This window comes from Eubalaena glacialis, chromosome 13 (assembly GCF_028564815.1).
Source record: "Eubalaena glacialis isolate mEubGla1 chromosome 13, mEubGla1.1.hap2.+ XY, whole genome shotgun sequence".
In the NCBI taxonomy this organism is placed as follows: domain Eukaryota; kingdom Metazoa; phylum Chordata; class Mammalia; order Artiodactyla; family Balaenidae; genus Eubalaena; species Eubalaena glacialis.
Genome location: NC_083728.1, coordinates 71,938,187 through 71,964,403, shown reverse-complemented (window position 1 = coordinate 71,964,403; position 26,217 = coordinate 71,938,187). Strand labels below are relative to the sequence as shown.

Below are 26,217 nucleotides of genomic sequence, written 5' to 3'. Positions count from 1 at the left end.
GCTAGGGAGGCCTTTCTGTACTCACTGACGCTGGGAGTCATGAGAATGCCCACTTAGTTCTGGTAAAAAGCAAAAGCAGCTTCATTTTCTTGGAAGCAGGGCTGTCAGATTGGCTCCCTGGGACCGCCGCCATTAGGCCCCCTCGTGTTCCAACCCAGGGCCCATTGGGCTCCAAGGGAGATTCGGGGATTCAGCTGGGACAGCAGATGGCCACAGAAGCACTTGGTTTGTAAATGGAGGGATGATCATCCAAATGTAATAACCAGGACCTTTGACGCCACTCCTCCCACAGAGCCAGAAATTTTAATAGGACAAGCAGGCAAGGTTGTTTCCCTTCCATGTTGGAGCTGGTCCCAGCTTTTTCTCCATAGGTCCTGGTGACTGGGCCACACACAGAGCTCAAGGGGGAAGTCCAGTGTCCCCTTCCCAGGGGTAGTTGTACTTGTCACAACCTCATGTTCACTTCCTGGGTGCGTTCTCCTCCACGGGACTGAAAGGCAGTGTGATACCATGGTCACAGCTCAAAACAACCTGTCTGCAAATCCCACTTCCTCTGCTTAATTAACTAAATGACCTTGAGCCGTGAGCTTAACCTCTGTTGGAAAACTCTCATGCTATCACACACACACACACACACACACACACACACACACGCTTTCTGGCAGAACATGAGGAATCATCTATCGTAAATATTTTTCTTGGTTTTCCTCTTCAGCTGGAGTGGAAGGCTATGTTAAAGGAAAATCAGAGAACAGAAGAAAATGTCCCAACATGTAAAAAGTTTTAGTGTCTGAGTGGAAGGGGACTAGGTTATTATTTTTTTTCTAATTTAGTTAATGATGATCAGGTACTATGGTTGAAATGTAAAATAACCTAACATACTATTAGAAGAGAGGGGGGCTGCAATTTGCATGGCAACAGACCATTAGTGGAACACAGTGACCGTGTCTACGTGGGAGTGTGGCTTTCAGGGTCTTTATTAGTGTGAGCTTGAGTGACGGCCCTTCTCTTCCAGATGCACCCTGGTCCCAAAAGTGCAGGGCGCTGTTCCCAGTGTTGGAAGAGTTGGGTAGAAAGTATCAAAACCACTCCACGGTCACCATCGCCAAGATCGACATCACAGCAAATGACCTTCAGCTGCCATACCCGGACCGGTACCCCGTCTTCAGGCTCTTCCCCGCTGACTCTCAACAAGTGAGGGGCTCTTGGGATTCACATAACTGGAAATGTTACATTATTGTCATGGACTCAGTCTCTCCCTGTCTCCAGCTCTGCCTTTTACCAAATCAGCTTCATTCTCAGCTCCAGCCCTTATTATCTTCTCATATTCAAGTTAGAGAGCGTTTTCCATTAGCTTTCACAAAAGTCCCAAGACTCAGTCTGATTGGGTCCTCCCTGACCCAGTCATTGTGGTCAAGGCGATGTGGGTGTTTTGATGGTCAGGGCTAGGTCAAACGGTTCCCTCTGGTATTAGAGCCGAGCCTGATTCAGACTATATGGAATAAGGTCGTGGGAGTCACCGTGTGAGTATTGGGGGTGGGGTGCTATCAGAAGAAGAAAGAATGCATAATAGAGACAATTAAGTATTTTACACTTTGGTATTAGAGTCATGGAACATCACCAGTGTTCATGCAACGCATTCTTCATGCCACTTTGGCACGTGGGGAAGAATGTCAATCAAAGAATCACAAGCCAAAGTCCCTGCTCCTAAGAAGAGTATGACTGAGTGTGGAGGAAAAGTCATGATATGGGCTCATCTCCAAATGCAACTGGAATTGGATAGGGCAGATACTGGAGGACAGATATGGCTGGAAGTCTTCATGCAGACATGAGACTTTGAAGAACGGTGGGGATTTAAATCACAAGGGTGTGAAGTATAGGTAGGAAGTATAACCTGAACAAGGGCATAGGCAGAAGGCTGGCCACAGAAAGGTGAAAGAGATGTCATCCTCCTGGTGCAAAAGATGCACGTGCCTAGATTGAAAGGGTGGACCTGGCACAGATCTTCAGTTATCTGAAAAGGAGTTCGGACAGCCAGAGGGCAGTAAGCAGTTTCCTAATCTTCTTAAAGACCGAAAGAGGAAAGGAAGCTAGTGATGGCTGAGCAAGAACATAGGCCAGACACTTTGTAAAATAACTCTTCTTATTCTTTAGTAATAATAATAATAATAATAGCAAATATATATAGTGAGGACTGTGAGTCGGGCATTGTTTTAAGTGCTCTTCGTATAGTAACTCATTAAATCCTTATAACAACACCATGAGGTAGGGACTGTTATTATCTTCATATTACAGTTAAGGAAACTGAGTCATAGAGAAGTTAAGCAACCAGACTGCACTGCTAAGTGATGAAGCCAGGGGTTGAGCCCCAATAGTGTGGCTCCAAAATTCTTGCTCTGAACCACTGCATCACAGCCCTAGGATGGAGGACATTTCATTATGCTTATGTTAAAACCATGGTAATGGAGGCTCAGAGCAGTTAAGAAACTTGCTTACTGCACTTAGGTTGTTAGGAATTTGACTCTGGATTTCCCTGTGGAGCAATCCCCTGAGTATTTTGCAAGAAGGGGCTACCATTTCGACCCTGCTGCATTTTCTTCCTAGGCTGTACTATATAAGGGCGAACATACCCTGAAGGGCTTTTCTGACTTCCTGGAAAGTCAAATCGAGATTCAGACTGAGGACGAAGATGAGGTAAGGCGAAACATCAGCACCCTAGATGATTCTGTCCCACACAGAACCATCAGGAGCTCAATGGACTAGGAAAGAGGGTGCCAAGATTTCCATAATCTTGTGCACTTTGGAGAGATGGGAGGATGAATCCAGTTTGGATGACTTTATTTCAAGGACACATACTACCAGAAAGGTGGAGTTGAGAAACACTGAGAAGGGCAAAGGCTCTGAAGTCTCACACAGCTCCTAAGGCTGCTTCCCTGGGTCCACTGTTCCTGAGTGGGTAACCACATGTCTTGATGGGCTCTTGCCCTCCGGCATCATTCTACAATCTCCATTCTCTCCTAATTCTGTTCATGCCTCAGTGAGGCCATCTGCTGGAAGGTGTCATCTGTATTCGTTAGGACCCTTTCAGTTGCAAATGTCAGAAACCACAGTACTCTTTGGCTTAAGCAACAATGGGAATTTATCCCCTATAACTGGGAGAACGTCAGATGTGGGTGGATCCTGAAGCTCAAAGTTGTTTTCTGTCTCCCCATCTCTGTTTTCCTCTGTGTTGGCTTCATTCCCAAGTAGGCATTTCCCCACAGAGGGCCAATGACTGCTCCACAGTTCTCAGCTAACAACCTCTCCGCTTGGAAAGAAAGTACCTACTCTTTAGTCCTAGCAAATGTCTTGGAATGGATCTCAGTAGCCAGGCCTGGGACAGCCGCAACTGTGGGCATAGAGCAGAGAAAGGCAGCTTGGCAATTACAATAATTATCGCGTAATTCTTGCTTCTGTTTCTTTTTCCACCTTCTTCCCTCTGTCCCTCCCACTTTTCTTTTCTTGAATAGCTACTGTCTGTTGAGCAAAGTGAAGTGACAGAAAAGGAGGTATTAGGTGAGGAAAAGGAGGTACCTTTTATGAAGAAAGAGCTACCAGAACAGAAGTTGTCTGAGCTGGAGAACTTGACCAAGCTGGAAGGGCCAGCTGGGCAGAAAGAAACGGCCGAGGAGGAGGAGAAGGTAGCTGAGCCAAAGGGACCTCCAGGACAGGAGAAGAAGCCAAGAGTGAAGGAAGAACTGTAGCCTCTCCAAAACCAGGAGAGAGGGTGCCCATTTTCCAGGTCCTGGAATCATTTTCTGAGTGGATCTACTCCAAATAAAATTATATATAATTGTGGTAGGTGGGTGGAGACTGGATAATAAAAGCCCCTGAATGTCTTTAGCCCTGTTTTATTCATTACGTCTTTTTCCTGGCTGGTGCTGCCTTAGAAGAGTTGTTTGGCCGGGAATTCACATAGGGCTGCAAGGGAAGCCATAAGAGCAACATTTAATGAGTGTTTACAACATGGTGGGCATTCGCTTAGTTCTCACAAACTCACTGGGAGCTAGGTTTCATCATCCCCATTTTACAGATGAGGAAACTGAGGCAAAGAGAAGTTAAGCAACCAGGCAGGATCACACAGCTAGAAAGCCCTTGAAATATGATCCTAGGCAATTTCACTCCACAGACCATGCATTTAACCACTATGCACACACTACCACCATCAGGTTGGGGTCCCCAGAGGGTAGCTGATTCTTTCAAAGAGGTGGATTGATTTTTTTTTACGTTTCATTTTAACACAGTAAGAAAGAGATTCAACTCCAAATCTGTCCCCAGTCTTTCACATCTCAAAAATGACCCACTCTCTTAAGCAGCCATATGCTAGGCTAACCCTCAAGGTCCCGCTTTCCTTTTATTACCATGAAAGTAACTCTACCAAACCACATGACTCCACCCACTGCCCTCCATCTCCACCCACCAGTCTCAGCCACAGAAATCTTCTAATTGGTCCCTCTACTGTCGCTCTGCACCTCCATGCCCCACGCACATACACAAAATCTATACTCCCTAAAGCTGCTAAAGTGATCTTTTAAAAAGCCATAGCCGTGAGGGCTCGCAGTACTACCTTGTTTTTCTAGCTTCTAGTGGCTGCCTGCATTCATGGCTTCTAGTGGCTGCCTGCATTCATGGCTGCCTGCATTCATGGTTCCTTCTTCAAAGAACTCTGACCTTTTGTTTCCATCCTCACTTCTCCTACTTCCTCTAATTCTTCTTGCATCTCTCTCATAAGTGCCACTGAGATAGCACTGGACTTGCCCAGATAACCTCATCTCAAGATACTGAACTTAATCATACCCACAAAGTTCTTTTTGCCACGTAAGGTAACATTCACAGGTTCTGGGAATTAGGACGTAGACATATAAGGAGGTCATTCAGACTCATGCTGCTGGTGTGTGACATTCATTTCAGTCAGGTGATAATAAACCTTCTCTTGGGAAAAGGAGGGCATAATATTTTAGGGACCAAGGTCTGCACAAACCGTCTGGGCCTCTCCACACTCTATCCGTCATGTAACACAAAGGCTGATTGTGCTTTATCAGGCCTCCGGAGCCGGTGTCCCTGTCTCTCTTCCCCCAAACCTGGTCTGTCCACATCCAGACCAAGCAGGGAACAGCCTGGGGCCCTGGAACTCACCTGAACCAGTTGCCCCGACAGGGGCAGGTATTAGTATTCAGGACACGATTCGAGGCTCACCTGCTTCAGTCTTAAAGCCACGTGGCTGCCAGTGGCTTTAAGAAGGAGGGGTCCACAGGGGCTGCTAGAACTAAATCACATGGAACAGAGCCCCTGACTGGCCACAAGCCAGAAAACGGGTGTCCTACCTGCAGGTCCCCCAGATGCAACTGGGACCTTAGGAAGTAGGGGCTCAGATTGGGGTGAACAGTACGGGTAGGTGGCGCAGGTGATGACCCTCTGTTGGGAGGTCATCAGAGCATACAGGGAGAGAAAGGCCTTTTGCAGAAAGATATTGTCTCCATCATGACAGGAGAGGGGCTGTGGGAGATGAATCCAGAGGCAGGTAGATGGAGAAGATGTAGGAGGCATGGCTTAGTTACTCCAATGAAGTATGCCATGATGTCATTAAGTGTGTGGGACTGGGGAGAGGGTAGGAAGAAGAAAGAGTGGAAAAATAGCCAATTAGAGAAATACCACAAGATGATCCAGCTGTCCTGAGTGAGGATGATGCTTATTGTTTTAAAATGTAGGTTTGATTATAATTCAGGTATGGCAAGGTATAACTGTCATCGAAAAGACGGTTTATTATACTCACAGATCCCAAGAGAAGGGTACACACCACGCCGTGGGAGGGGCACACAGGGAAGTGCCAGGGTTGGTCAGGAGGCAGAGGAAGCAAGGGGAAAATCTAGCTATAATTTGAAACTGTAGCCTTCATTGTGGTTTCCATACGAAGGAACAGAAGAGGCAAGGTAAGCAGGTATAGGATTGGCTAGTTTGAATAGTTTCAGCAGGCTCTGGGACTTAGGAGTTGTCCCTAGTTGTCTGGTACCTGGCCCTGGGGTGATTAGGGCAGGGAAAATGTGGCCCTGAGTGTGAGCCTGATAGAGGAGGGGTTGGGGGATGGGCTCCAGACTGGCAGTTGTGCATATGAAAGTCATGCTCTCGGGAATATGATATTCCTAGAGATGGCAAGGATATATATCATGAGATATTCCTTGCTATCTCTAGGCATTAGTTTACCTTCAGTGGGATAGTCCCTCCAGAGTCAGCAAAGTCTCAAGGTGTAAAAGCATCAAATACAGAAACTAGAATAATATGGTTATTAGACTTATGAATAGTCTCCAGCCCAAACTCCCCATTTTCCTGCCCAGGATCTCTGCCCAGACAACTCCAGAAGCCACCTGGAGCTCCACCTTTAATCCTTTAGAGACACACAAACTCGGATTTTGACAGAGCCTCATGTGCACCAACCAGAAATGATATTCACCATCCAGGATGGAGAAAAATAATATTAAGAACTTTTATTTTCTTCTTAAGCTATAGAAAGGAGAGGGAAAAAAGACATATTCTTATAGGGGGAAAAAAAAGGAAAAGGATACAAACAGCCAGTTCAGAAAAGAATAATAGTAAACAAATGAAAAGATAAAACGTCCCTTTTCATCGAAGAATTGCCAAAGTAAATAACAATGAGATATTTCTCACTTTCCGACAAAGATGAAAGTTAATGCTCAGGGTTGGTGAGTACTGTGGTGGGATTGTAAACTAATTTTTAAAGATCTCTCTGGGGTGTTGTTTGGGAAGAGGTATCAAAATTCTTAAAACTGTGCCACCTCTTTGACCCAGTAATTTCGCGCCTATGAAATTCCCCTGAGGAGGTGAGTGTGACACTGCCGATGGTCACCCAACCACTAAACCAGGTGGAAGAAGAAAGCCCTGAAAAAACAAGTGCCATGGGTCATTGCCATATTTCCTGCGCAGCCTGAGTTCACACACATCTGATTTTTCTCAATATGGGATTTCCGTCGACACGGAATTAGGTCAGGAGACACAGGGTTGAACCCAGCCAGGCTCTGTCATTTTCTGCCCCGTGACTGTACATCAGCAAAACAGCATTGGCAGTGACTTCCACAGATGGTATCATTGCTACATGCCTTTACTTGCATCATCTCCTTTAATCACCATAACAACTCTAGGAGACGGGTATTGTCATTTCATAGATGACGAAGATGACCTCAGGAAGGAAAGAAATGAGCCTACTGGCACACAGCAATGGCTGATCAGGATTCCGGTGGACTGACTCCAAAGTTAGTTTGTTCAATCACAAAGTTATCCACCTCCCAAGGGACTTTCCTTCATGGGAATTCAGATTTCCTGGTTCATAAAGTGAGTCTGGTCCAACGATGTCTGAGTTACATTCTGGCTCTGACCTTCAGCCATTGTCAGCTCCTTTCCTGCTCCCATCTGGACCCCAGGGGAGCTGGCTTAGCCCACGAGGATGGAGTGTGCTTTGGAACCCGAGCAGCCACAGGTGCATGTCCCAGTATGGACAATGAACACCCTTTTCTCCTGGAGAAGCCTGGCTTCGGATTCTGACCTCTGCCTGGCTCCACCTCGTCCTTTTCAATGACCAAGAAAAAGCCCAGTAACTTGGCACTGTTTTCCCAGTTAATTTCTAACTAAGGAATCTCTTGATCCCAAAAGGTGCAAAACAGAGGGCTTGTAACTGTGGGCACAAGTGTGACCCCCAATGTCAATCATTTGGGGTCTCTACCAATTAGGAAAAAGAATAACAACCAGCTCACAACCTAGGAAAGGAAAACACTGTGCCAAAGGGGGAAAATATTCCACCCCCGGGAAAACAATCAAGAAATAGAACCAGAGAATAACTGGAGGCGAGAGTGCCAGTGGGGGGCAGATGTGTGTGTGTATATATACATATATATATATATATAGGAGGCACACACTTGTAAACGGATTAATTCTACCTTTCTGGCTTCAGGTAAGGCTATCTGCAGCTCTCACTTCTCCTAGCCACTTCTCCCCATCTGGTCTTCTGCTGATTTCCATTCTGTTTGAGGGAGGGGGGAGCAGAAATGAAGAGATTGGACACTTGGGTCAGACCTAGGTTGAGTCATCACTCTGCTGACCACTGGCTTAGTGAGCTTTGGTAAGTCAATCCCCCTCTCTTTCAGCATGTGCTTCCCTAACAACAATTTTTTCATTCATTCAGTTCATATTATTGAAGTGCCTACTATGTACCAGGCACTGGGGAATACAGTAGTGAACAAGAGTATCTGCTCTGAGCCTGCTTTGCACATATCATCTCAGTTAATCCCCGGATAACAATATGCAGTCGGTTATTAGCCAAACTATAGGTCACAACCCATTAGTGGATCATGAAATCATTTGTGGATTACATTCAGAATTTTATTTTAATTAAATACAATAGAATATGTCATCAAAGAATGCACACCGTAATGGTAAGAATTGTTTTATAAAACATTTATTTCATGTGTGTGTGTGTGTGTGTGTGTGTGTGTGTACAAGCAGCTGTACTGGGTCATGGCATAAAATAATTTCCTTATAGCAGATCATTGTCTCAAAGGCTTGCAAAACACTTTTCTAGGACACAGGTTCTTTGATGACAGGGGACTTCTTCACAGTGAGCCTGATGCATTGTAGTCACTCAATTTGTGCAAGCACTGATCTCTATTTCATGGATGAGGAAACTAAGTCTTAGCGAATTGAAATACATTGCCCAGTGTTACACTATGAGTTTACCAATCATAGTGATTGTTAAAATAGGGATTTGAATCCTGGTTGCAGGCTCCAGGTCCCACATATTTAACCACCATGCTACGCTATTTTGCTGCTGTAAAAATTGGGGTAATAGTAGATTATTTTGCCAGGTGGGTGAAATAATAAGTGAGCACTCTGGAAACATTAAAATACATTACGAAGGTTAATCACCTCTCAAGTTGCTTATCTCAAGCCACTTCTTTACAATATGTGAGTTGCATGAAGTCAGGGACTTTGTCTGTCACCTTGGTGCATAGTTCCCTGTTTGGCACATCGTAACTACTCAATAAATGTTTGTTGAATGAATAAACGTATCTGGGCAAGTTCAAAGTTTCCCATCAGGGGATCAGGAGTTGGCTGTTAAAACCCAAAGCTGCCTCCAATAAGATGGTGAGTCCAGAACACTCCCCCATCTTGCTGGTTCCTGCTCCAGATGAGAGACTCAGTTCTTCCAAATGCGCTGAAACTGGGGAAGCTGATGCTGGGATGTGAGTGGGAGTTAAGAGTAGGGCCATAGAGGGGAAAACCCCACCAAAGCAAGGGCCACAACCATACACACTTTTTGTGGTTCACATAAATGGCATCTCCTGGACTTACGCAGTGCACAACCAAAGTACTCCTCCCAACTGTGGGGCTGGGGGTTAGATCATGTGTTTATCCCATCCGTCTCTGCTCACAGGACTTCGGGAGGAAACCCCAAGAGGCCAGCCTTTCCTTGCCTTTGGGAAAGTCTTCCCAGACCAGAAGTAGCTGTGAAGAGCAGAAAAGATGAAGTGGTTCTTCTCTTCGACCTTAATGTGGATGGCAGTGGTGGTGACCTCTTGGGTCATCATAGCTGCAGCCTCTGACACCTCGGCAGCGAGTAAGTGCTGTGTGCGTATAGTGAGCAGTGCCCCCATTAGCAGAGGCGGTCTCAATCCCTCTCCTATTACGCTTGGGATTTGCACAGTCTTTATTCTAAATTCATTTCTTACTCTATAATGTACATAGGACTCACCCAGGAATTTTACTAAAATGCAGATTCTGATTCAGTAAGTCTGGCGTGGGGCCTGAGACTCTGCATTCTAACAAGCTCCCAGATAATGCTGATGCTGTGGTCCTTGGATCACATATTGAGAGACAAAAGTATAGAACATCACTAAGGCCCCTGGCACTTCACTGGAAGGTCAAGAACATACTCAACCACACAGGAGATTTGAACACACCCAGGTGGCTCCCAAATACCTCCCGTTTAACACTTAAGTGACCATTCCATTGGGTTGCACATTGCTTCAGCTTTTCCTTGGAGAAGGGAGCTGGCCACCACCCCACAATCCCCAGCTGGGGTACTTTGGGACAGAGTAAATACCATCGTGTTGTCGTGGTTAAGAGCACACACTCTATGGTGCTGCCACCTCGGTTTGTGTCCTAGCCCTGCTGCTTACCAGTGGAGCAAGTGGCTTAAAACTTCTGAATCTTGTTTCCTCACCTTTAAAATAAGGGCAAATACAAAAGTCATTCCCCAGGGCCATTGGAGAGGATTCAATGAGATAATGAATAGAAAGTGCCTATGCCAGTGTCTGGCATATAGTAAGTGCTTAATAAACAACAGCTCACTATCTTTACTGTTATCGGGTTGGCCAGAAGGTTCGTTTGGATTTCTCCATATGATCTTATTATTATTGTCACAGAGGAACAAAGTGTGACTGCCACCGCCAGATAGAGAGAGGAAGCAGGGACGGAGATCTGAGCAAAAGGCATAGAATGTACCAAGTCGGGGAAGGGGTGACAGGGTCACCTAAGTCCTACCAAAGTGTCAAGAGCTCTGCATTATTCCTCTGGAGGTGGAAAGGTGGACGTTTGAAAAGAAGACATAGCTTGAAGGCAATGCTTAGACACCATCAGGGGAGTTTGGTTTGTTTCTTTCGAAGGTGGTCGGCTATGGACTAAATCTTAAAGAACGTGGGTACCCTAAGGGACACAGGAAGAGTCTCTGGGTGACCAGTGGCCTAGCGGCCTCCACTCTGAGTCTGGTCTCTTCTGTCCGCAGGAAGCTGCTCTGAATGTCACAGCAATGCCACCTGCACGGAGGATGGGGCTGCCACTACGTGCTCCTGCCAGACGGGCTTCACTGGCGACGGCCTCGAGTGCGAGGACCTGGACGAATGCGCCACTCCTGGGACACACAACTGCTCCGCCCCCAGCAGCTGCGTGAACACGCCAGGTTCCTACACGTGCGTCTGCCCGGAAGGCTTCCGCCTGAGCTCCGAGCTCGGCTGCACGGACGTGGACGAGTGTGCAGAGCCAGGGCTCAGCCACTGCCACGCCCTGGCCACCTGCGTCAACAGCGAGGGCAACTACTCGTGCGTGTGCCCCGCGGGCTACTGGGGGGACGGGAGGCACTGTGAGTGCTCCCCGGGCTCCTGCGGGCCTGGCCTGGACTGCGTGCACGAGGGCGACACGCTCGTGTGCGCCGACCCGTGCCAGGTCCACCGCATCCTGGACGAGTACTGGCGCAGCGCCCAGTACGGCGCGGGCTACGCCTGCGACTCCGACGTGGCCGGCTGGTACCGCTTCGTGGGCCTGGGCGGCGTGCGCCTGGCCGAGACCTGCGTGCCCGTCCTGCGCTGCAACACGGCCGCGCCCATGTGGCTCAATGGCACGCACCCGTCGAGCGGCGAGGGCATCGTGAGCCGCAGGGCCTGCGCGCACTGGAGCGGCCACTGCTGCCTGTGGGACACGCCCGTCCAGGTGAAGGCCTGCGCCGGCGGCTACTATGTCTACAACCTGACGGCGCCCCCCGAGTGCCATCTGGCTTACTGCACAGGTGAGTGGGTGACTCCCCGCCACCCCAACCGGGCCGCGTGGGCGCCTCGAGGGACTGGAGCGCATCCTTGTTGACTGTCTGTCTGTAACCCTGCAGACCCCGGTTCCGTGGAGGGGACGTGTGAGGAGTGCAGTGTAGACGAGGACTGCAAATCGGATAATGGCAGATGGCACTGCCAGTGCAAACAGGACTTGAGCATCACCGGTGAGGCCAGTGGGGAGGAGGGGAGGTCCTGAGAAATGTCGGCCACCAGGGGAGGGACACATTCCTGTGTGGGAATTGGGGGCCCGTGGGGATGACCCGGGGATTGCTTATTATCCAATGTGAGTGGAAAGCCGGTCCGGTAATATCCATTTAAACCCAGCAAGAAGCTCTCTGGGCTCCCAGAGCTTGGGGAACCACCTCACCCCCAGCCTTCTTTCTGAGGCCCCCTGCACCACAGTGGATATGCAGGTGGCTGCCACCTGTTGGCCCGAGGCTACCTGAACCATATTCCTGCAGCACAAGAACGCAGGCGTGGCCCGCAGTCTGCACTTTCTTGGGCCGGGCCCTCCACTGACCAGCTGAGGACCCTGAACAGGGCCCTGGCCATCTCTAAACCTGTTTCCCCATATGGATAATGACTGAAGCAGGCTAGTATTTCCCAAATTCCAGTCCTGATTTTACTCACATCGTTCTTGTAAGTAAACTTGGGACATTGAAGTTCACTGCTGTGTCTGTCTGTGGGAAGTAACACTTACCCTACGTAGACGGTAACAGTAAAAATGAATACAATGAAAGAAAGTTATTCAATTTCAGCAGCTGTGTAATACTTCAATTTAAAAAGTCCAACCCTCTGTTGTTATGTGCTGCAAATACTTAGCCAGAGGTCTGCGCTCTGTTGTTTCAAAGGAAAATTAGCAAGTGTAGGGCACTGAAAACATTAGCAGCTATTGAGGACTGTCTCCTTGATGTAGAAAGGATGGAAAGAAATTGCAGTTAACTTATTAGGTTTTTTTGTTTGCTTGTTGTTTTGTTTCGTTTTACTGGGATTCAATGTTATTTAATGCCGGGGCAGTGAACGACCCAAAGATAATACTGTTCCTTGTATACAACCTACTCTTAGGGTAACATGGTCTGGTGGTTGGTCACATGGATCCATCCAGTGAGCTGGGAATCCAGTCTCATGTCTCCATCTCTCTCAGAAGGGAGACCACAGCGGGAGACCGAAGCGAATCTGAGTACTCCCAACTGGCGGCCAACCTGGCTAGCTGGGCCTGGGCCCTGGGGATGTGCCGTACCCTGAATTGTGGTCCCAGGCCTCCCTCCAATCCTGTCTTCCCTAATCATTTCAGATCTCTCCCTCCTGGAGCGCAGGCTGGAATGTGGGGTCAATGACATTAAGCTGTCCCTGGGCAAGTGCCAGCTCAAGAGCCTGGGCTTTGAGAAGGTCTTCATGTACCTGCGAGACAGCCAGTGCTCGGGCTTCACTGAGAGGGGCGACCGGGACTGGATGTCCGTGGTGACCCCAGCCAGGGATGGGCCCTGTGGGACGGTGATGACGGTACGTTCTGGCCAGTGTGGGACAGGGTCAGAGCACTGCCTGGTTCAAGCCTAGCCCTACTACTTGCTAGCTGTGTGAGCTTGGGTGACTTATTTAACCTAGCTGTGCCTCAGGTTCCTCAGCTGTAAAATGGAGTAATAATAGTACCTACTGCATAGGGTTAAGAGGGTTAAGGGAGTTAATGTGTGTGCAATGATTAGGACGGTGACTGGCACATAGTAAGTGCTCGGTAAATGTTAGCTGCAAATAAGAGGACGATCCATAGTGATAGTTCCCCATTTTACAGATGGGAAAGGTAGGGCCCAGACAGTGCAATGACTATTCTAAGCCAGTAGGTATCAGCGCTGAGTTCAGAAGCAGATCTGTTTGTCTCTGGCCATCCTGGGAGGCAGGGTCTGCATCACTGATGTTTGGAGACCTAGGACCTCAGCTATAGAAGCCTCCTCCAAAGGGACCCAGAGGTAAACACTTGTGTGAGTGGGCTCTGCTTCCTCCCATCTCCCTCATCCCCCAAAAGAAAAAGAAAGAGGACAAAAGAAACAAGGAAAAAATTGTCATTTGCCAAATATGGCTTTTTGAAGTTCCACCATTAATGATGACTCGGTACGTGGTTTTCAGTCTTTTTAGTGTTTGCGAGAGGAAGCATGGGGTGATGGGAAGAGTCCAGGCTTGTTAGAGCCCCTGTACCAGGGGCAAGTCACTCAGTTCCCATGAACTTCTGTCTCCTTTCAAGAGGCAGGGAGGTGCTTGCCTTGCCTCTTAGGGTCATTGCAGGGCCAGTGCAATGATGCAGTATGAACGTTTAGCTGGGGTGAGGGAAGGGGGCTAGCGCGTGAGTCGTGCTTGCGGAAACTGGGAGGGCAGTTTCAACACCTTTGGCTTTGAATCTTACTCAGATTCTATGCCCCTTTTTCCACCCTCCCTCCCCCCACCTCCCCACCCTAACACAGAGGAATGAAACTCATGCCACATACAGCAACACTCTCTACCTGGCAGATGAGCTCATCATCCGTGACCGCAACATCAAAATCAACTTTGCGTGCTCCTATCCCCTGGACATGAAAGTCAGCCTGAAGACCTCCCTGCAGCCAATGGTCAGGTGCGGCCAGAGAGGGTCCCCAACGTCCCTGGCCGGCTCCACCCCACAACCCCTTAGACACCAGGGCCTTAGCTTCCCTGTCCACTGCCGCCCATAAGGAGCTGGGCGGAGGGAGGTGGCTGGGAGGTAGTGTTGGACTCCATAAGGAGCCCCTAAGGAGCCCAGCTAGGAAGTCTGGAGCCTGCTTTCAAATCCCGGCTCCATCACACAGATGGCTTTGGGAAGTTGATGGCCCCACTCTGAGTGTCAGTCTTCTCATATGTGAAATGGGTTTAGCAATGCTGGGCTGTCTTTCTTAGAAGCACAAAAGTGCTCTGCAGAGGTGAAACCAATATTAGGGTCCCTGGCTTATCAGAGGGGTAGGGTGGTTGGACCAGAGGAAAGAAGGGAGAGGTCTCGGTTCAGACCTGCTATGGGACTGGGCAAGTTGTACTCCATATCTGGACCTCGGTTTCTTTCTCTGTAAATAGAAGGAGTTTGAACAAAGAGGGGTTTACAATTTATGCTTCTTGGAGTGTGAGGGTCTTTAACGAGGTGATTTAGGGGTGGGAACCAGAAAACTTCCACCCACATTGAGTGCCACATGAGGTTTTATTTTTTTTTTCCTATTTTTTTAATTGAAGTATAGTTGATTTACAATGTTGTGTTAATTTCTACGTACAGCAAAGTGATTCAGATATATAATATATATACACACACACACATTCTTTTTTCGTATTCTTTTCCATTATGGTTTATCATAGGATATTGACTATAGTCCCCTGTGCTCTACAGTAGGACCTTGTTGTTTATCCATTCTGTATATAAAGCTTACATCTGCTAATCCCAACCTCCCACTCCATCCCCCCCCAACCCCCTCCCCCTTGGCAACCACAAGTCTGTTCTCTATGTCCGTGAGTCTGTTTCTGTTTCATAGATAGGTTCATTTGTGTCATATTTTAGATTCCACATATAAGTGATATCATATGGTATTTGTCTTTCTCTTTCTGACTTACTTCACTTAGTATGATAATCTCTAGTTGCATCCATATTGCTGCAAATGGCATTATTTCATCCTTTTTTATAGCTGAGTAGTATTCCTTTGTGTATATATGTACCACATCTTCTTTATCAGTTTTATTATTTAAAAAAATAAAAGGATCCGGTTGCTAAATAAACTAGAAAATCTCTGAATAGGATGAATCACAAGCCAATGAAGCTGATACTGGAAAAAAATAATAGTTGTAATAATAACAAGTGTTTATCGAGGGCTGACCATATGTCAGGCATTGTGCTAAGTGCTCTACATGGAACATCTCATTGAAAACTTAGCGCACCCCAGGAGGTGTAAGTATTATTATTATTCCCATTAGACAGATATGGAAATTGAAGGTCAAAGAAGGTTTAGTAACTTGTCCAAAGTTGTAGAGGCTAGTAAGTGACAGAGCTGGGCTTCAAACCCAGGCCATCAGGCATAGAGTCCCCACTCTACCATGACCTTTTCTTTGAAGCTTGCCCATGGTCACATGTTCCCTGGGCCAACCAGACTTGGGGAAGGGCACTGGGCACTGATGAGGGTGCTTGGCTGACTTGAAGGAAGACAGTTACTCATTGTCTGCCTTTGTGTGGAGCACCACCCGGCCGAGCAGTGCCCTGGAGCAATGTGGCCACGTCCCAGGCCTGGTCGGTTCCAGGGAAGAACACATCTGTACGCAGATCTCTCTCTGGCTTGAGCTAGAGATCTCATTCCAGTCTAACCAAGTCCAAACCAATAACCCCATTCTCACCTCTGAAATGGACTTCCACATTACTATTTCTCATGTACCCCATTTCCTCGGGCATCAGTCTTTCAGTGTCCTTTGTAGGATAATCCCATGGAGTCTACATCAGTGTGACCGTTTTTAATGTGATTTAAAATAACCCATTTTAAAAACCCCAATCTTCTACTGTAGGTGCAGCCAGAACTCTGACTAAGGCCTGTAGGACTCATAGCCCATCTTTTTAAACTGTTCTAGGTTAAGACCAAAAAAGGAATCTAGGTGATTCCCTAGAGAATGTGTTTGCTGCGCTTCTTGAATGCAGGGGCCACCACCTGAGGGGGTGGACATGTTACAGAAAATGTGGTCTATAGATCAGAAGCAGCAGCATCACCTGGGAGCTCGTTAGAAAAGCAGAACCCCGAGCCCCACCGCAAACCTGCAGAACCAGAACCTGCATTTCACCAAGATTCCTAAGTGACCTGTGTGTGCTCATTGTAGTTTGCAGAGCAATGGTTGGTGGGTTCCAGTCCTACTGCTGGATAAAAATGCAAATAACTGCCAGGAACTGCTTAGGAATGCAGACCAGAAAGGATGACCTATCTGTTGCTATTCTCAGCTCTGGTTCTCTCACCAGCCCCTCTCCTCCTGCAGCGCCCTAAACATCAGCATGGGTGGGACCGGAACGTTCACCGTGTGGATGGCGCTCTTCCAGAGCCCTGCCTACATACAGCCCTACCAAGGCTCCTCCGTGACCCTGTCCACCGAGGCCTTTCTCTATGTGGGCACCATGCTGGATGGGGGCGACTTGTCCCGGTTTGCACTGCTGATGACCAACTGCTATGCCACACCCAGCAGCAATGCCACAGACCCCTTGAAGTACTTCATCATCCAGGACAGGTAAGGCCCATGGATGGAATTTGGGAGCAGGGAGGGTCTTTGGACTTGGATGGGTACAAAGTACATTTTTATATTCATTCACCTCTAGCTGAAATTTAGCATTGCCATTCATTATGATATAGGCAAGAAACCACGGAAGTATTAGCAGGACATATGAACACATTTACACACATCAATACTTTTTAGTTACTATAGTATTAGAATTTCTACTAGATATTATTTGATGTAATATCAAATCCATGTACTTGTAAATATATATATATACATTTATATAACAGATATGTAAATATATAATGCATGTATCAAAAGTTTTAATATTTTAAGAACTATGTTTAATTGGTTTTCTTTATAATCTTATGTAATTTAGTTTATGCATTTAAGGCATTATTTTTGAGGAGGGAAGCATGGGCTTCCCTTCCAGATGGTGGAGGGGGTCCAGGACTCAGAAAAGGATGAGAAACCTGATGGAAAGGCAGGCCCCGGGCAGGAGCAGGCTGGCACTTGGCTGGGAGGAGTGCAGTGGAGGTATGGTTAGCCAAGGGCCAACTGAAACAGGGAGGACACAGGTGGGCTGCTTTTGACTCAAGTGCATTAGAGAACCATGAACCACACTGTGAGAAAGTAGTTCACGGTTTCATTCATAAATTGAACAGATATTTTTGGAAGTTTATGTGTGTCAGGCTGTGTGAATAACAGTGAATAGAAGGGACAAAAATCTCTGCCCCCATATAGCTGATATTCTAAGCAGGGAGACCAACAATTAAACAAAAGTGACATCCATGGCATATTAATGATGAAGGGGCTGTAGAAAAAAACCTAAGCAGGAAAAGGGGAGGGACATTTGCAATTTTAATAGTGCAGTCAGAGAAAGCACTCCCAGGAGACACTGACCTATTTCTGTTTCAGTTCTCTTAGCATCTGCATGGTCAAATCAAGGGGGAAGGTCTCAACTGGGTGCTCATCTGAGGCTCACACTTCTGTTATTTGCTAATCTCCCTTTGCAACAAAAAGGAAGGAGAGCAGAAGTCTGTTTCAGGCCTTTTACAGTCAACAGTGTCTAAGTACAATGTAATAGCACTGTTTTACTTTATATTTATTAGTATGGTCATGTTTTATATATGGCAGCTAATACTGGTTTGCTATTTGTGGTCATGACCTTCTAAAAACTAGATGTATTTCAGTAAAAAGGTGTGTAGATTTAAAGAAAAATAGTAATAATGATATAAAAATGTAAAATAATAATACAGATATTGGGAAACAGGAAAACATTCATGGAGATGGTTTCTGGCTAAGGCAAAAAAAGAACTGAAATTTGGAAAATGCTGGCATGACCTCGATTGGGGCATCATGGAGACTTGGGTTCATATCTTGGCTTTGCTATTTCTTAGTTTGAGACACAAGTCATTTCATCTCTCTGGATATCCATGTTCTCATATGTGAAATAGGCATAAATCAAACCTACCGTGCAGGGATTTTTTAAAGCTTTTTTTTTTTGTCTGAGTATAAAGGTAGAGCATGTACATTTTGGAAAGCTTGGAAAGTTTTGAAAAAGAAGCATGAAGAAATGCTGGCTGTGGCCCTGTGTTTCTGCCGTGGCATGGGTGGCAGCTGGGCCGAGGACCACCAGTCTGTGAGAGGCTCAGAATATCACAGGGCGTGTAAAGAGGAGACAAGTTGGGGAGACCATGAGCAGCTAGAGGAGACACGTAGGTGCCCTGCTTGGGTTGAGTGCCTGGGGCTGCCGAGGGCAGCGCTGGATGCCACGCTCTCTGCCTTTCATGAGGTGGGTCCCCTTAACCTCAGGGCTTTTATTTTACCAAGTGAAGTCAGATCTGAATTGGAGGGGGCACAGAGCAGAGGGGACACCACCCCCAGAAGTTCCTTTCTTGGTTCTCCTCTGCAATCAGCCTTCAGCCCCTTTTCTAAATCCATTTTGAGCAGATAATGTGAAATAGCAGACAGGGTACCTGATTTGCCTGTTCAGAGTACCTATGTACCCTGCTCCAGCCCAGCACCCGTGTGAGTCTCCGAACGTGCAGTTTTGAGTTTCTATCCATGTGTTTGGGTGCGTTGTGTATGTGTGTAGATGAGCACACACACTCCAATTTGGTCAGTGGCCCTCAGTGCTCAGACGTTTCCATTGTTAAAATTAACACCAGGCACTAGTGGACAGCCAATAAATGGTAGGTAATGATTCCTGAATGCCATTTCCTGGGAAATCAGGAAATGCTGACTTTAGGATGGTTGCAGCTCTGTACCGATGACATTTTTACTTTAGAATCATATATATGTATCACCTATTGTACGTCACATACTGTAATAAGTACTTTGTAATTTTAACTCATTTGATCGTTCCAACTATCTTATGGTGTGGGCTACAATTATTATTCCTCCTACGTAGATAGGGAAACAGGCTCAGAAAGGTTAAGTAAATGGCCCACGGTCACACAGCTAATAAGTGGTGGAGTGAGATTTAAATCCAGGAAGTCTGGCCCCAGAGTGTTTGCTTAACCAACCGTGTTATATGACGTAACCTTCCCAGATGTCCACGCACGGAGGACTCAGCCATCCAAGTGGAGGAGAATGGGGAGTCCCCTCAGGGCCGCTTTTCTGTCCAGATGTTCCGTTTTGCTGGAAACTATGACCTGGTCTACCTGCACTGTGAAGTGTATCTCTGCGACACCGTGAATGAAAAGTGCAAACCTGTGAGTCACCTCCCCTCCCTCAGCCTGCTCGCCATGCCCTCCGCCACGCCCAGCTCCCATAACCGAAGACATTTGGCCACAAGGTTCAAAGAAAACATATAAACATCTCTGCCACGTTTCTGTTTTAGTACAGGGGTAGACAGAGCAATAAGATGAGGCTGGTGTGGCCGGGCAGGAGACCTAGGCTGTGGGGAAGTCAGGTGGGGTCAGGGCATCCTGGCTTATCTGCAAGCTTGTGTTCTAATAACAGAAACTGACATTTTTAAGCACTGAGGGCGACTTATGTGTGTTAACTTTTTTTTTTTTTAAGTATTTGTTTATTTATTTATTTATGGCTGTGTTGGGTCTTCGTTTCTGTGCGAGGGCTTTCTCTAGTTGCGGCAAGCGGGGGCCACTCTTCATCGCGGTGCGCGGGCCTCTCACTATCGCGGCCTCTCTTGTTGCGGAGCACAGGCTCCAGACGCGCAGGCTCAGCAATTGTGGCTCACGGGCCTAGTTGCTCCGCGGCATGTGGGATCTTCCCAGACCAGGGCTCGAACCCGTGTCCCCTGCATTGGCAGGCAGATTCTCAACCACTGTGCCACCAGGGAAGCCCTGTGTTAACTTTTTAATACTTCACAGCAGCTCTGGGAGGGAAGTATTTTACCAGCCCCTTTTTCTATGCGGGGAGAGAGGCTCAGAGGCTCAGTGACTTTCCTAAGATCGTACATCTAACATATGGTAGAGCTGGGACCTGAGCCCATGTATACCGATCTCCTAACAACCCCTGCCTCTACCATCCTCAAGTCCCAGCCTGAGGCAGGAGGTTGCTCCTGTGAAGGGTGTAGCCCACTCCCCCTGGCAGGGCCACATTCAGTCTCTCTTGTGGAAAGGTTTCTTTGTCACCCTCTCCCTGCAGACCTGCTCCGAGACCAGATTCCGCAGTGGGGGCATCATAGACCAAACCCATGTCCTAAACTTGGGTCCCATCACACGGAAAGGTAAGAGGGCCCCTCCCTTCCCCACATTCCTGGCGAGAAATGTTCTCTGGAGATGAGGAGGGGTGACAGAACCTGGCACTTGGGATCTTACTGGGGTCTGAAGAACTGGAGCAAGTAAATCCTGCGAGGCGATGTAGACTATAAGCTGCCTTCCTCTTGCCGGTTCTCATTCATTCATTCATTGCACAGCTGTCTTCTCATGCCTGCCTTGTGCCAGGCCTCGTGCTGGTGGCTAGGGTCTCAGGATGAGCAGCAACAGGTACAAGCCTGGCTCATGTGGCACTTATGGACCAGTAGGGCAGACATCATTCAAATAATCATGTATCTCTGAGGTTGCGATAAGTGCAGTCACGAGAATGGATCAGGAACTCTGAGCTCTTACAGCAGGGGAAGCAGACCTAGTGAGGAGGATTGGGGAAGAATGGAGCTGAGGTTTGGAAATTGAGAAGGGATTAACTATGAGGGGTCAGGAGAAGCAGAGGAGAGGGAGGAATCCCAGGGAGAGAGTAGAGCATGGGCAAAGGGCCTGTGGCAAGAGGGAGCCTACCGTGCTGGAGTAACTGGGATAAGGCCAGGCAGGCTGGAAGGAGGAGGGTGAGCTGATGCAGGTTGGGGACCAGACCATGTGAGGCCTTAGAGTACTTCTTCTCTTTCTTCTCCTCCTCCTCCCCCTCCCCCTCCCCCTCCCCCTCCTCCCCCTCCTCCCTTCCCCCTCCCCTCCTCCTCCCCTCCCCCTCCCCCTCCTCCCTTTCCTCCCCCTCCCCCTCCTTTTAATTGAAATATAATTGACATGTGGTTCTTGCTAAGGTTTTGGGCCTTTCTCTTGAAAGTAGCTGGCAGCCCCTGAGGGGTCCAAAGCAGGGGAGTGACATGATCAGATTGGGGTTTCAAAAAGACCACTCTGGCTGCAAGGAAGAGCAGATGGAAGGGGCTTCACCCAGGCTTCCCCACGCACTGACCCGTCTGTTTCCTCCCACAGGGAGCCAGGCCGCAGTCTCGAGGGCTGCTTCCAGTAGCTTGGGTAAGTTCAGGTCCTCTTTGCACAGGGACTTGCACCAGAACCTTCCTCTGGGGCTTTTATCTGTGGGCCCAGGGTGTGCTGGAGTACCTGGCCTGCTTGAGCTGAGCTCTGAAGAGGTGACGGCACTTACGGAAAGTCTTGGACCTGGGGCTGCACACATAGCCATGCTGTCCCACAACAGTGCGCATGGACGCAGGCACGCACAGACAGGTGCACAAGAACAGACATCACCCAGACGTTCACACACACACACACACACACACACATGAGGTCACGCGTGCACATATTCACGTTCACACACAAAGGTGCATGACAGCTGCAGCTGCATGTGCGCATATCTGTATATACAGACATAGACTCGCTTGTTACACACCTGTACAGAGTGAACAAGCACACACTCTAGATCTGCACCTTGGGCACTTCCTGAAGCTTCAAGGGTCATCTCTAACACCTTTTTCAGGATGCTTAGTGCTGGGATGAACACAGCAGAAAAACAAGAAACCCTGTTTTTCTGCTTCTCCGCTCCTCTGACCACAAAGGCCGGGGACCGGCAGCATTTTCATGGCCCTTGATTTTTATGGCCACTGAACTGACTGAAAATCTGGACGAAAAGTGAATCCATGTAACTGTTGTCCTGCTTGGCTCCTGGCACCTAGATCCGAGCAGGTTGTTACACCAACCTAGTGTTTGACCTGAGCTAGTTCATCCCAGTATCAGTGAGCTCAGAGCTGGAGAGTCAAGGTATCCCCAAGAGGCTTGCCCTTTGTGAATAACCCTCAAGGTCACCAAGGTTGAGTAAGTTGGTCACTGCACAAGGGTGCCCTTTTGAGGGGATACCAAGGCTAGTGCCTGCAGAAAGCCTGCCTTTTTCAGATTGGCCCACCTGGGAGGGCACCTTTTTCTAATTGGTTTTCAGGGCAGATAAAGAGAAAGCTTCCTTTTTCTAACTGATCAGCCCAGAGAGGGTGTCCTTTCCTATTGGTCAGTTTAGAGGAAGCAGTTTATGTTCGTTTTGCACATAAAATGTGCACATCAGTGCTAGCAGCAGCCCTATAATCACTTTCCTTTCAGGGCTCCTGAAGGTCTGGCTGCCTCTGCTTCTGTCGGCCACCTTGACCCTGATGTCTCAGTGATCAGTGGCTGGAAACCCTGTGCTCTGTGGCTACCAACTCACTTCCTACTGACTGGTGAGGCGATGCAGGCTAGCACTCTACGCACAGAGAAAGGAGCCCACATTTCAGTCACTCTGCTCCTATTTTCTCCCCTTTAATCCTTGCTACCGAAAAACAGCCTGTGTCTTTAAATGCTGCCTTCTCTCAAAATGGGACTTGTGATATGTCTGCACACGAGGCCCCTATCTCCTTAAATAGTGTTGCAAAATAATAATTTTGAAAAGCTCAGTCTGTGAGTCGTTTATTCACCCAATAAGTATTTATTGGGCACCTGCTCTATGTAGGCACTGTCCGTGGTGCTAAGGATCCGATGATGAGAAAAACCAGACTCCATCCCTGCCGTCATGGACTTCATGGTCTGGTCACTGCGACTGGGTTCAACTCTAGTTCTGTGAGCTTAAATAAAATACACAATGTCTCTGAGCTTCATCCATCTATCTATCCGTTCAGTCAGTCAGTCAAGAAATATTTGCTGATCGCTTACTGTGCGCCAGGCACTGTGCTAGCTGCTGGGGATACAGCAGTGAACAATCCCTGCCCTCCTGGAGCTTAAGGTTTGGCAGGGGAAAAAGAACTTCAACAAGTAATGATAAGTGTGTCAGGCATTGCAGAAATGGAGGGTATAACGGGGCTGCTGCTTCTGCGTAATGGGGATAATAGTGATACCCTCACAGGGTTCATTCAGTTTTCCAGAAAAAGTTTTTTGAGCACCTAATATATGCCAGGCACTGTGCTAGGTGCTGGGAAAAGACAGACGCGAATAAGATAGACACAGCCCCTGCCTTCTGGAGTCTCACAATCCTTATAGGTGACGTACCTGGCACGTCCTAGGGACCCCTCCATCCTTTGCACTCTTCCCTCCCAATGTAGAAGATGTAGACCTGTTTGCAGGGACTTGGCAGGAGAAGCAGAAGGCAGACCATTAACCCCACTGAGAGGGGATGCTTTGCAAGGGGGGCCTCCAGGAGGCTCCTTGCACGCACAACCAGAGGCTGCCCAGGAGACCTGGATATCCCAAGGGGCTCTTGACTTCTTTGACCAGTGGACCAAAGGAAGCTGATGCCAATGGGAAATGTCTGCCTTGATGCCAGCTGCTTCCCTGGACCCCAGCCGTGGCATTCAGGAGAGACCAAGGCCCTGACCCATTATTAGAACATCTGATCCCAGGGAAAACCACACGTGTGTATCAGCAAACTGGGGGCTGTGGGGACAGCATATCTCAAGTTAAGGAACCTCTTATCACACGCAGACACGCACTGAATCCCCATGCCTGCTGCCTTTACGTAAGAGCTTTACATGGGAGGACGTCCATGGTCAGATGTCCATGGGCCTGGCTAGGCATGTGCAGAATCATCTATACTTTGATTCAGGTACAAGAGAACATAAAGAAAAACAAAAACAAGGGCCAAAGGCAAGAGCCAGGAGGAAAAAGCACATCAGAATTTATCCTTTTGTCCCTCTGTTCCTTTACTTTTCCTTTTCTTTATTTTTCTTTCCTTTTTTGTTTGCTATCAGATAGTTATTCAACTTAATATTCAACAGAGATTTTGAGCATAAATTCAAGGCCAGACACTTTTATAGGCAGCAGGGAAACTGACAGTGATCAAAACAGAGCCCTTGCTGGTAAGGAACTTATGTTTAAAAGGGGGATACATGTAAACAATAGCTATGTGATATGTCAGGTGGTAACAAGCACTCAGAAGGGAGGGGGTGGGAAACAAGGGTAATAAGGCAATGAGGGTGTTATTTTACATAGGATGGTTGGGGAAGGTCTCTCTGATAAGCAGAAACTGAGAGAAGTAAGAAAATGAACCAGGGAGATATCTGAGGAAGAACATTATAGGCAGTGGGCCAGCAAGTGCAGAGGCCCTGAGGCAGGAGCTTGTGTCTTTCCACCAAGCTCTCAGTAAGACTTGGGCACCATAAGTTTGAGGCATTACACACAGGAAAGGGTCTTGAGCATACATACTGTGATTTCTGTCCATTTGTTTACCCAACAAGTACTGACTAGGTGCTGATGAGAGCTGCAAAGACAGGATCCGCGTCCACAAAGATCTTAGGGCCTTCAGAGGGAGACAGATACGTTAGTGGGTAGTTGAGTGTGACGGTAATCAGCCCAGAGAGGCATAGTAGCACAGAAGAGCAGCACAAGCAAGTCTGGGGAATTCAGGAAAGACTTCCTGGAAGAGGCAGACCTGAATGATAAGCAGTAGGAGGGGGTTGGGCACGGAGTAATCCAGGCAGAGGGAAGAGCGTATGGAAAGGTGTGGAAGGGGAAGAGTTCAGAGAACCACAAATAGGCTGGAGCATAGAGTGTGTGGGGAAAATCTGTAGATGAGCTGAGAGCTGTGAACAGGGGGTCAGATCCCAGGAAGCCTAGTGTGCGGGCGGTAGGGCATATTGCTGAGAGGTGACACTGTGGCCTCTGGCTGCAGGGAGATAACAGAATCAAAGGGGGCAAGAACGAAAACAGGGAGACCCATGAGGCAGCTGTTAAAATCACCCTACTAAGAGATGATTGTCGCCTGAATTCAGGCTGATGACGTGGGGATGAAGAAGGAAGGACGGGTTCAAGAATATTTGAAAGATTGATGATTATTGGAAAAGTGAGGCTGAGGGAGAAAGGAAGGAGCCAGGTTTCCAGCTCGGGTGACCAGGTGAGTGGTGGTACCATGGGTTAAGATAGGTTATACAACGAGTAGGGAGAGATCTAGGGGAATTGATGAGTTAGGATTTGGACCTGCTAAGGTTCAAGGTGCCTCGAGCATCTCAGTCCAAGTGGAGCAGTCCGGCAAGCATCTGGGTAGGCGGATCTGAAGTTCAAGGGAGTAGTCAGGGATGGAGATACACATTTGGAACTCACCAACCTGTGGATGGTACTTGAAACCATGAGATAACTTGACACCTCCCAGGGAAAGTCCGTGGAGTGACAAGAAAAATGGGACCTACCAGCATTCTCAAGGACAGCTGGAGGAAGACGATAACGATAATGACAATGATAATGGTAATGATAGAGCACGAGTATCCAGAGACGTAGAGGAGAATCAAGAAAACAATTGGTACAGGGGAGTCAAGGAGATACAGAGCGCCTGAAGAAAGCAGCGAAAAATCCATTGACAAGAGGCCAGAAAAAATGCCCAGTGGACTTGCCTAAGAGGTGACCTTAGCAGGGCAATCTTAGTCATATGCCTCAGACTGAAATGGAGAAGTCAGAGAGGGATGGAGGAACTGACATTGAAAAGAAGAAAGATCACCTTATCAGAAGTTGGGGAGGAACTAGAAAATGGGGGTAGATATTTATATGTTTCTAGGGGAAGGAGACACAAAGTTGAGTGAGGTCAAGCGTGATGACTTAAATTTTCTTGAGGTAGAATACAAGACACCTGCTGAGAATGGAGGACGTGGAGAGAGTAAGTGAGTAGTGATGGCTGCAAAGACTGTTTAAAAGGATGGAGA

At 47.8% G+C, this 26,217-nt stretch overlaps 2 protein-coding genes across 2 annotated transcripts in view; both read left to right on the top strand.

Moving 5' to 3' along the window:
* The window catches only part of PDILT (protein disulfide isomerase like, testis expressed), a 31,734-nt gene extending 27,991 nt beyond the window's left edge, over positions 1-3,743 (top strand). The window contains exons 9-11 of the mRNA XM_061209273.1: positions 1,016-1,194; positions 2,605-2,694; positions 3,510-3,743. Of these exons, the coding sequence (XP_061065256.1) occupies positions 1,016-1,194; positions 2,605-2,694; positions 3,510-3,743 (503 nt within the window). The remainder of the gene's footprint in view (positions 1-1,015; positions 1,195-2,604; positions 2,695-3,509) is intronic.
* A 4,146-nt stretch (positions 3,744-7,889) lies between these two features.
* Positions 7,890-22,989, top strand: UMOD (uromodulin). Its single transcript, XM_061209652.1, has 11 exons — positions 7,890-7,999; positions 9,479-9,661; positions 10,829-11,605; positions 11,702-11,809; positions 12,940-13,148; positions 14,099-14,247; positions 16,638-16,883; positions 19,426-19,588; positions 20,487-20,568; positions 21,548-21,589; positions 22,661-22,989. Exons 2-11 carry the CDS (start codon positions 9,568-9,570, stop codon positions 22,720-22,722), a joined length of 1,932 nt encoding a protein of 643 aa, XP_061065635.1. The 5' UTR covers positions 7,890-7,999; positions 9,479-9,567; the 3' UTR covers positions 22,723-22,989.
* The last annotated feature ends 3,228 nt before the right edge of the window (positions 22,990-26,217 follow it).